Source organism: Harpegnathos saltator, unplaced genomic scaffold (assembly GCF_003227715.2).
Source record: "Harpegnathos saltator strain DR-91 unplaced genomic scaffold, Hsal_v8.6 scaffold779, whole genome shotgun sequence".
Taxonomy (NCBI): domain Eukaryota; kingdom Metazoa; phylum Arthropoda; class Insecta; order Hymenoptera; family Formicidae; genus Harpegnathos; species Harpegnathos saltator.
The window spans coordinates 569,931-581,854 of NW_020230625.1; the positions used below are offsets into that span (position 1 = coordinate 569,931).

The window sequence follows — 11,924 nt, forward strand, 5'->3', positions numbered from 1 at the left end:
TGTCTACTATGTATGTAGTTAGATCTGCATTTGAATATATAATTGGATAATTTTATTGGATCTCTCTGTGCAAGGAGAATATATAAGAGAAGACTGCGATCTTCTTGCACTTGTACTGTCTTGGTGTGACACACAATACCATTACAAGTTATTCCTTAGTACAGAGCATTGATGTTTTATAAATTGAAGTTTTCTATTGTCTTAAACTTGGGATCTAAGTCCAGGAACAGTTATATTTTAAAACACTATAGTGTCAAAAAGTATATATGCAATGTATATTTATTTTTACAATGAACTTTAAGTTATTTCATGCATCTCTCTCTATTTCATAAATATTCTTCCTGCTCAAAGCAAAATCAACTTTTATTGATACTTTCAGAAAATGGAATCTCTTAGTACAGTAGGAGCCCAAAATCTAGCTTCGACCGTTTTATCCAGACAAACGACCGTGCCACTTGTTTCTAATGTACTGACTATGGACACATCTCATGCTATGCGGCAAATCATGGGTTTTAACAATCAGACTGTAGTGGATAAAGTACTTCCGGATATGCTGCATTTGGTCGACTCACATTGGTTATTATTAACTTCTACATGTTGATATTTACTTTTTTTATATGATTAATAAGCGCTATGCGACTATTAATATATACTATCTGATGCAAATTAGTAAATGTAAAATTACCAAGGCCTTTGTGAGTTACAGGTATCAGTTTCCACCACTGGATCCAATGTGGCACAAAATCTTAGGACTCGTGATGGTCATACTGGGATTTATGGGATGGACTGGCAACGGTGTTGTAGTATACGTGTTCCTGATGACACCCTCGCTAAGAACACCTAGCAATCTTTTAGTGGTAAATCTGGCTTTCTCAGACTTCATCATGATGATCATTATGTCTCCTCCTATGGTGATCAACTGCTACTATGAGACTTGGGTGTTAGGTAATGTAAACTTCCAGCTTGCATTATTGCAGAATTCTTTCTAAAAATTGCATATCTATTGACACTTAAGAGTTTTGTACTTAAAAAAAGAAAAACTTCCCCATACACACATAATGTCCAGTCTTTTTATTTTTATTTATAAAAATCTTAGAATGTGTATGAACATTTTGTTAATATATGTTAATATTGTATTTTAATATTGATTAACTGATATTTTTTAATGATTAAAAGTAAAAAGTTATAGCTCTTTTAGATCTGGATATTTATAAATCCTAAAACCTGATATTCTTTAAAGAATTGTTTGTTTTAATTATAATTTTAATAAATTACGATCATCCTAACAAATCGATTTTATGTTAAGGACCTCTGATGTGCGACATATACGCAATGGTTGGCTCTTTATGCGGGTGCGCCTCGATATGGACCATGACTGCTGTCGCTTTAGATCGATATAATGTTATAGTAAAGGTATGTATAATATATATGTCCACAGTGTTTTTCGATAAATGGGAACGAAAACTAAGGAATACATATATGCAGGGAATGGCAGGGAAACCACTCACCATTAAGAAAGCGTTACTCGAAATTTTGCTTATCTGGCTCTTCGCTTCGGTATGGACGATTTTACCAATGGTGGGATGGAACAGGTAACGTCAAGATAATCAAAACTTCTTACAAAAAGGACATATCGTATATTGTAATTATAATATGCATTTTATCGTAAAAATAAATCGTAAAAAAAATTGGACTCGAAAATTATGAATTTAAATATTTTGATAGATAATATATTTTTTTACATACTTTTGCATAATTAGATACGTGCCAGAAGGTAACATGACCGCTTGCGGTACGGATTATCTGACCAAAGATTGGAGCTCCAAGTCCTACATCTTGGTGTATTCAATATTCGTTTACTACACGCCACTTTTTACTATAATCTACAGCTATTATTTCATTGTTTCAGTGAGTACAGATTAGAGGCTTACATGTTTAAAAAAAAATTCTACATCCGTAATTATGTATTTTTTAATCAACAGACAGTAGCTGCTCACGAAAAAGCAATGAGGGAACAGGCGAAAAAAATGAACGTCGCGTCCTTACGATCTGGAGATAATCAAAATATAAGCGCGGAAGCGAAGCTGGCAAAAGTAAGGCTATTAACCGTTTCAATTAACTATTTTAATTAACATAACTTAATAAGCTTTACTATTTTAATTCACACAACTAAAAGCTAAGTAAACTAAAATTAACTTTTATTAAGCTGAAAAATTAATTTATTTTAAAAAAAGTTAAATAAATTAACTACAATTTAACTTACTCAACTAAAAGTTAAGTTTTAAGAAGTAAAAATTAATAAACAAAGTTTAGTTTGCTTAAATGAAAATTAAGCTCAGTTTACTTTTCAAAAATTTAATTATATAATAAATTTATTTTATTTAATTTTTTATTTTTTTTAAATTAATATGATTACAGGTGGCTCTAATGACTATTTCCTTGTGGTTTATGGCGTGGACTCCGTACCTGGTTATTAATTATACTGGTATATTCGGTGGTGCCAGCATTAGTCCTCTGTATACCATCTGGGGATCTCTCTTCGCGAAGGCAAACGCTATATATAATCCTATTGTTTATGGGATTAGGTAAGCTGTTACTTTTCTTTAATGTATTTCGATCGCGTCGATGGAATCATACATAATTGATATTGATAAATTTCTTTTACGCAGTCATCCGAAGTACAGAGCAGCGCTGAAGGAGAAGCTACCATTCCTCGTATGCGGCTCGACCGAAGAACCGACACCTCCGGAAAAAGTCGCGGAAACAGCGTCCATGACGACAGCAGCGTAGTGCCTCGTGACGAATCGTAAATTCCAAGTATTATGTGATACAATATAATCAGAATATACTCTTCTACACGTCGCGCATGCACGAAAGGTCAACGAATGAGTGATCTCGGGTACATTACTCTTCATGGACGTGTAAATTTTGTAAATTTTATCCGTAAAAAATATGTATGAAAATTTGTAATTTGTAAAGCTTCAATAGTTGTTACGGATGGCCGATTATGCGAAAAGCTACATACATGGGATTTTGAGTGGAGCAAATGTTTTCGAGCATGTTCATGTTCAAACATGTACAGGATGTAGCAGCAACGTACAGATCAGTATGACATGTTGCCCCTATTCGGATGATAATGCAGAGGTTGCCGAAAAAGTCACTCGTTGACTTTATTGATAATGATATTTGCAGTGTTTCCAGTTATGAAATAATGCAACTAACTTTGCACCGTGTTCGTTATGACAGTTTATCAACCGTTTACCGACAAGAGTCGAACCTCATTGAATTAAAAAAGATGTTTAAAAAATGAAACTGAGAAATAAATATTACGGAATAAAGCAGAATAAGTAAGAGTAATATTTAAAGAAATAAATAATATAACATATTTCCTGGTTTTGCATAATTTCTTAATTGTTTTCTCACGTTAAAAAATTCGATAGAAATTGAAGATTAGAAAGAATGATACAAAAATATTTAAAGGTCTTTACATACTGTGTTTCATCCATGTTTCTACGAAAGATCGCTTCTGCAAAAATATGAATGGACTAGAAATGCAATATAAATATTAGTTGCAATTTAATCGACCGCAACTATCAAACAACATATTTTCGGTACATTAGTCTTGTATATTGACATCGAAAATAGGGCCTTTTATAATCTATAGAGCCATTATAGTCTTGCATCTTTTATCGAAAATAGAGCCTGTTTGTCGAGATTTTTTGGAACTTATTCTATTCATACTTTTGCAGAAGCGATTTTTTATAGAAACATGGATGAAATACAGTATATAAGACTTTTAAATATTTCTATATCGTTTTCTTCCTAATCTCCAATTTCTATCGAACTTTCCAACGTGAGAAGACAGAAATTAAGAAATTATGCGAAACCAGGAAATATGTTGTATTATTTATTTCTTTAAATATTACTTTTACTTATTCTGCTTTATTCCGTAATATTTATTTCTCAGTTTCATTTTTTAAACATCTTTTTTAATTCAATGAGGTTCGACTCTTGTCGGTAAACGGTTGATAAACTGTCATAACGAACACTGTGCAAAGTTAGTTGCATTTGTCATAACTGGGAACACTGCAAATATCATTATCAACAAAGTCAACGAGTGACTTTTTTCGGAAACCTCTGCATTATCATTCGAATAGGGGCAAGCAACCCGTCATACTGACCTGTATGTTGCTGTTACCCTGTACATGAGAAATTCGTATTTTCGTTTTCCAGTTTCATCTTACGTTCTCTCCTTTTACAGCAGTTAAAGTATTGAATATTATTATCTTCGCAGAAAGCGAAGAGCGATAGAGGAGGCACTTAATCTCGATTGTATGTGTAGTATGCACAAAAGATGTTAATCAATAAATTATTCGGCATGTATAACGCGATTCAGAAGATCCTTTTATTGATGTTTCTTTTTTTTAATTTTGTGGATCAAAGAAAGATTAGATCAGTATTCAAATTTCAATGATTTTGTAGATTAATCGAGTTTATTAATCTTATAATCTATCATCAGATTGATGAACGTTACATTTTTATGATCTCAGAGATTAATCGAAACGTGAATGAAAACACGACATTTGAAATGTTACGTCCTGGAGGAGGAGCGCAACGTGTACTCGCACTTGCGAGTTTTGCACGTACTTGTGCGCGACACAAGTCAGGGATCAGAGGGGTCCATTTATTCCGATCACGTCGTGGACAGCGGGTGGTCCACTTTTTAGATCAGAGAACTAAATCTCTTCACCTGGGATTGGACCGCGAGTCAATCGAGTTGGAATCGGGGAATGAATTAGAAAGGAGGAAACGTGATTTGAATTATAAAAATAAATTAATATAAATTATAAAAAATTGATGACACATTTTATTGTGGTAGATCTAAGAGTAAGTTTAAATTGCTTTAACAAATATTGTCGGCACGTGCTTTTGTGTGACAATGATTTCGCGTAGTTAGTATACAATTATGCATATTATGCCAGACGGTCGGCAACATATATGTTATATAACTGTTGTGCGCAAATATTTTGAAGGGAGAAAAAGGTAAAGGAAAACGAATAATATCTAATCTGGTGAGGAGAGAAGAACGGTTCGGTGAATTGGGGGGAGTGGAAAGTTGAGAGAGAGAGAGAGAGAGAGAGAGAGAGAGAGAGAGAGAGAGAGAGAGAGAGAGAGAGAGAGAGAGAGAGAGACAGGTGAATAAGATATAGGAAAAATGGGTGAACTAGTGGCAAAGCGTGGAGAAGTATTTCGGGAAGGATTTAAGAGGTACGGGAAGATGGGTGATGGAATGAACAGGAATGATAGGTCTGGATGGCAATCGGTTTCAAAGACTATATTAATTAATGTCCGAAGATATCGGACAGATGATTCGAGACTATAGTGATCGCCCGTGTCAAACAGCCAACCTAACAAGTCGAGGACTCGGTTGATAGTTACGTAGGATCTCTGGACGCGATAGCCCACTGCAACGAATTTCGAGATTAAATGAAAAGGATGCAAATGAGGAAGTCCGATCTAGGAGAGAAAAACAACATGTGAATAATTTACTGTTTGCTGAGAATTGAACCTGGTTGATTAAAAGTGAAATGGCAAGCCCTGAATAGGGAAATTGGCCATCTGTTTCTTATGCAGGAGGTTAGCCTTTTACCCTATTGCCGGCGGGGCTGAGTTTTGAGCACTTAACTGCACTGGTTTGAATCGCGAGTATGAAGAGTAAAATCCAAGACTGAGAAGCTGAGAGAACTTTCGGTTTGTCGAGAAATGAGTGAAGGTTTTTATTAGAAATGTGCGAACTATTCGAATTCGAATCCGAATCCCTATGATTCGAATCCGAATAATTCGAAAACCTCGAATCACGAAGATTCGAATACGAATAAAATATATTGTGCGTATCAGTTATAAAACGGGCCATCTGGGCCTATATATTTGAACCCTTAACTTTTTAATTAATTATTAACTAATAATGTTTAATTACCGTAATTAACCTAACTTATAATTAATAACTTAATTATAAATTACTATAAATATTTAAATATATATTTTATTTTAAGATAATATTACAATATTAATATTTCCTTTCATATTAAAATCTTCCATCATTATTTGCACGTTTAATATTCATGTTTTTAATAGTTCGATTCGATTTGATTCGAATTCGAATGAAATTTCATAGATTCGATTCGAATTCGAATTTAAAAAATGAGATTCGATTCGATTCGATTTGATATAAAAATTCTTGATTCGTACGTCTCTAGTTTTTATGTTTTGAGTAAAAGAGAATTTTGGATGTTTTTAGCTCGCAAGACTATCGAGAAGTGAGTGAAGGTTTTTATGTTTTGAGTAAGAGAAAAGCTTTGGATACTTTTAGCTCGCGAGATTGTCGAGAAGTGAAGTGACTTTTTGGCTTTGCTCAAATCGTCAGCTCGGTTGAAAGAGTGGAGTTTGGGGAGTTGCTTCGGAAATCTAATTTTTATGCCGAAATATGGTCATAGGACTGTGTTTCGAGTGTTTTTTAGTTCGAGGTGGGGATTAAGAGTACGTTGCAGTGTCTTTAAGATAATTTTATAGGAGATAGGATGCATATGGCAATAAGAGGATTTCAAGGATCTCTTTGTTCTTACAAAAAAAAATGCGGCAGCAATCTTATTAGGAAGGAAACATCGATATTTTTTTACCCGAGTTGTCCAATGATAAGTAAAAGAATAGCTGAGCTCAGTTACGGTTAAGAAGAGTGTCGCGATATTGTTAACGTTGAGCGAGTGGGAAACAAGATCCGAGTTGGTTCAATGATAAGTAAGAGAATAGCTGAGTTCAGTTACGGTTAAGAAGGAGGTCGCCATATTGTCGACGTTGACTAAGCGAGTGGGAAACAAGATTCGAGTTGGTTCAAGGATTTGTTAATATTTCCGGAGCATCGAAACTTCCAGAGATTCCAGGACCATCGCATCGTGTGATAACATGCCTGAACGCATTCGACCATATAATAAGTAATATAAAATTCAATTTTCTTTTTATAAAAGAAGTCTAGAGTACGCGGAGTCCGCAGGACGTAACAGAAATGTCATAGCATCTCTCTCTCTCTCTCTCTCTCTCTCTCTCTCTCTCTCTCTCTCTCTCTCTCTCTCTCTCTCTCTCTCTCTCTCTCTCTCTCTCTCTTTCTCTCTTTCTCTCTTTCTCTCATCATGTTGACATTGACATTCCGCTACGGGATCTCGGTAGGACTAAAAGTATGATTGCTTCCAAATATGATTGCTTGCAGAATTTATTCAGTAGTTTTATAAAATTTATTACATAGACACGACTTCCTACCGCCGATGTCTTATGGCTATAACACGCATCGTGGATATCCACGACAACCCGTCTATTTTATTTTCTTTTCCAAAATGGCCATGTGTATATTGTAGTTCTCCGAAGAATATGATCTAGGGTTGCATTATGAAACATCCGTAAGAAATTCACGTTGTGGTGCGACGGAATCGTATACGATGATTCATAATGCCGTTTTGACAGTCCTTTAACAATTTTATCGGTATAACGAAACTCTTCATATCGCTCTCGGTCTTTTTGTTGTTGAATACTTTTCGCATATCGGCTTGGACGATCACCCCGCTCGGATCACAGTCAATCGCAGAAAAATGCGATTGCGTTTCTCTTATTGTAACATAGTATCACGATTGAATGCGCTCCCTCCTCTTCCCTCCCCCTCCCCCTTTCTCTTTCTCTTTCTCTCGTTGATCACAATGGTCTTCTCACGCAAAATACTGCCGCATATACTATTTACAACTACCGTGCTCGATGGCGCGATTCCTCCTTCGTGGCGACAATGTGATACTATATCATGATTGCATTGCGTCTATCTAACGAGTCTGTTGTATCGTCGAAAAATAGATGCATGTGATATCGTTACTTTATGCGGCGGGCTTTTCACCCTCCGTGACTGTGGTGGTCGTGGACGTCGAGTCTGCGCCAGCCGCCGACTCGGTGGCACACGCGAGAGACGGGAACCTCTCGAAGAGAGCGGCCCGGTATTTGGGGTGGCTGAAATCACACGAGGCAAAGATCAGTGTCGTTCTTCGTGTTGTAAGAAATAAGAGATAGCTGTGACTGAAGATTGCTCGACTGATTCGTTACGCTCTTCAAATGTACGGTTCTATATTATTCAGAATTTTGCTATCACTATCATTTAAGAGGATGCCAAACTTGATAAGTAGGGATGTGCGAACTATTCGAATTCGAATCGAATTGAATCTAATGTAATTCGATTCGATTCGAATCCGAATCCTTATGATTCGAATCCAAATAATTCGAATAGGAATCAACTACATTATCGTTTGCGTGCATCAGCTACAAAACGGGTTAAATCTGAGCCTGTTTGAGTCTTTAACTTGTAATTAACTTAACTTATAATTAATAACTTAATTATAAATTACTTTAAATATTTAAATATATATTTTACTTTAAGATGATATTACAATATCAATATTCCCTTTCATGTTAAAATCTTCCATCATTATTTGCATGTTTAATAGTCATGTTAAATTTTTTAATGATTCGATTCGACTTCATTCAATTCGATTCGAATTTGAGTGAAATTTCATAGATTTGATTTAATTCGACATAAAAATTCTTGACTCGCACATTTCTATTGATAAGCGTAATTTATCTTGGTTTAAAAATATAAAATTATATATATAATTCATCTAGAGATCAATTTATAATATTTCATTTTCAGAATTTTGTACTTCTTTTAGCTGTTCTTCGATTAGCTGATAATTTTTTTTTTCAAATGTAGAGTCGCTGACCCACCTGATGCCGTATACGATCGGATTGTACACGGCGTTCGCTTTCGCGAAGACAGAGCCCCAGATTGTGAAGAGCGGGCTGATTTTAGTTGTTTCGAAGATGCCCGCGAAATTGATGACCAAATACGGTGTCCACGCCATGAACCACAGAGAGATGGTCATAAGAGCTACCTGTAATTAGTAAAAGCATTATAGCAACTGCGTGTGTGCAGGAGAGAATGAATTTTTTTTATGTATTAAATTATAGGAATATGTTCATAAGTAATCAAATGTTTAAAAAATTCTTATTCTTATCAGTTTCTACTTGAATTGTGTAGTATATAACAAACAATATCTTCATAGCTTGTTTTTAATAAGATATTCAACTTATTGTGTTATTGAATAAAAGCTTTGCCTATAGATTTTCAAATATGTTTTGAAAGACAATTGACATACCTGATTACATATCAAAGAATAACAAAAAGATAGAAACAAAAATAGCAACAAAGAATCAAAGAAAAACTAAAGAATAATTAAAGAATAAAAGCTTCGTTTATGGACTTCTTTGAATCTATTTTTTAAATACTTTTGAAATTAATTTTTAAATGGTTTTGACTTGATTACACTCATGGATATACCTCTAATTGTAATCACATATGAGTGAAGATTAATAAGAATCAATCTCGTCTGAACTCGTGAGAACTAATGTATTACATGTATGAAAATGACTAGATAGAAAAATCGCGAAGAAAACTTGCCTTCGCCAGTTTGCATTCGGCGCTAGTATTCTGGTTCTCGGCTGATCGCAAAGAAGCGACATTCATCTTCTTCGCTTGCTCACGCATGTTCTTCTCGTGAGCGGCAACGGCCTGGATGATGAAGAAGTAGCTGTAGATGATGAGGAACAACGGCAAGAAATAGCAAAAGACGCTGTACACCAGGATGTATGACTTAGACAACATGTCCTTGTTCAGGTAATCGGTGCCGCAGGCGGTCATGTTGCCTTCGGGCACGTAGCTGCGAAATATGTATCATTGTACAATCCGAAGTAACGTTCAATATTTTTCTTCCATTATTTTGCTGTCAGTGTCTCACCGGTTCCAGCCGAACAGCGGAGCTAACGTCCAGGCCAACGACAAGAACCAGAGGGCGAATATGCGAAGGAGGGCGCTGTTGATAGTCATCGGCTTAGCGGACAAGCCTTTGACGATTACGTTGTACCTGTCGAATGCGATCATCGTCATCGTCCAAATGGAGCCACACCCGAACAGGGAGCCCGCCATAGCGTACAATTCACAGAAGAAGGGTCCCATCACCCACATCTCGTTATAGCAATTAATCACCTACGCACAGGACAGAAGATTATCAACCGGAACTGATCGCACTCTGTCACAGCATGTATAAACATAGCGGGGCATATGTACCATAGTAGGAGACATGGCCACCATCATAAGGAAGTCGGAAACGGCGAGGTTGACGACGAGCAGATTGCTCGGAGTACGCAAGCTCTTGGTAGTGGTGAAGATGTAGATCACCATGCCGTTACCGGTAATGGATATCACGCCGAGTACGCCGATTACGAAACCAAGCAACGCGTGCCATAGCGGATTCAACGGTGGGTATTGGTACCAATAGGGGTCGATCATGTGGAGCATATCCGCTGGTACTTTGTCCACCACCGTCTGGTTGCCAAATCCGCCTCCCTGGGCTGCCCATGTGTAAGCTGCATGGCTCGGCCCGTTTGCGACGGTTAACATAGTCATCTGCGAGAATTTAGTCTGCGTTAGTCTTACAGTGTCGACATTGATATTTACTGTTGCTTATTATTCGGTAATCATTTGAACAATTAATACTTAAACTGAGGGTTTCCAAAGAGAAAAAGGATGAAGATTACATGTACATGAAATTGTGAGAAAAAATATAGAGCTCATAATTATTCTTGCTTGTGAGTAATACCTTTTTTTTTACATTTTTACTTGTATACGAAATATTGTAAGATATATTCCTTGTATAATTTTATAATTTACTTACATTGTTGCTACTCGATGAAGTTATAAGACAAAATTTATAGTTATATAAGATTAAATTATATGAGATAAAGTTAAATCACACAATTGTTATTATAAACGTATATCCACTGTGTCAAAACTACGAATGTAAAGCAAGCTTTGAGGGTGAGCTTCTTACACGAAAATAAATAAATTTCCACTTCACGTTAATGAAGATAAATATAACAGAGTAATCATTGATCAATGCTACAGACTTCTCAAATTTTTTCTTCGTAAATCTAGATAACTTGATAAAGGATAAAAGATATAAATTTGCGTGAGATTCGACGTCCTCTCACCTCCGTGCTACTTGGAGAAAATCGTCGAACGAACTAATCCAAATACACCGTTTCAAATGGCTGATGTGGGTTCTCGCGATTCTTTCCGTGGAGCTTAGCAGGAGGAGTTCCCTGTTCGGTCCACTTGGATGCGGCTCGGGTTGTCCGCGATAGTGAGTTCCGCTTAAATATGCATCGCCTTTTCGCCTTACGTCTTCGTAGTGACATATACGGAACCATCCTAAGTCGCCAAACAGTCTTAAGAAGTCTGTTCTATTAAATTATACAGGATTTGGGAATACCTTGGCATACCTTGAGTGTCGCACACAGAAGCCTTATGAGGGTGCAATAAGAATAGAATACGAAGATGGATTACTCGGGATAGTTCGTGTCTAAAGTTTGATGGTATAACGATCGATCGAGGTTAACAATTATGCTAATCTATAACAGCATAAAATAACCTGAGATTATTCCAAATATATTAAGAACATCTTGAAGTGCTCTTCAAGTATTCACGTTTAAGATAATACTGGAATCTCTTGTATTATTTGGAAGATGTCATGGTTGTATTTTAGCAAATTATTTAATTATTATAAAATTACAATGTAATTTAAAATCTCAAATACGTACATATACCTTATAAAACGACATGTAGCTGTCTTTTAACTTGAAAACTTAAAAACTGCTTTGATCCGTGTGTGTATGTATGTGTGTGTGTGTGTGTGTGTAAAATAAAGATATTTGAATAAAGTATATAACGAAATAATTATACGGAAAAATTTCCACCGTGATTATATTAACATAACAAATGAAAA

At 35.8% G+C, this 11,924-nt stretch overlaps 2 protein-coding genes across 3 annotated transcripts; one reads left to right on the forward strand and one right to left on the reverse strand.

Moving 5' to 3' along the window:
* Positions 1-58: 58 nt before the first annotated feature.
* Lop2 (long wavelength sensitive opsin 2) lies at positions 59-3,040 on the forward strand. 2 transcript variants are annotated; one of them, XM_011152106.3, is made up of 9 exons: positions 59-273; positions 380-576; positions 707-945; positions 1,307-1,413; positions 1,486-1,592; positions 1,761-1,908; positions 1,983-2,093; positions 2,419-2,585; positions 2,670-3,040. In XM_011152106.3, exons 1-9 carry the CDS (start codon positions 172-174, stop codon positions 2,788-2,790), a joined length of 1,299 nt encoding a protein of 432 aa, XP_011150408.1. In that variant the 5' UTR covers positions 59-171; the 3' UTR covers positions 2,791-3,040. The 2 variants fall into 2 exon arrangements, with proteins under 2 accessions (XP_011150408.1, XP_011150409.1); XM_011152107.2 differs by having other exon boundaries at positions 106-260.
* Positions 3,041-7,246: 4,206 nt separating this feature from the next.
* Positions 7,247-11,333, reverse strand: Lop1 (long wavelength sensitive opsin 1). The gene is made up of 6 exons (XM_011152108.3): positions 11,131-11,333; positions 10,208-10,546; positions 9,879-10,126; positions 9,542-9,800; positions 8,809-8,975; positions 7,247-8,040 (listed from the first exon to the last, which is right to left on the reverse strand). The coding sequence occupies exons 2-6, from the start codon at positions 10,544-10,546 to the stop codon at positions 7,911-7,913; spliced, it is 1,143 nt and encodes a 380-aa protein (XP_011150410.2). The 5' UTR covers positions 11,131-11,333; the 3' UTR covers positions 7,247-7,910.
* Between the last annotated feature and the right edge of the window lie 591 nt (positions 11,334-11,924).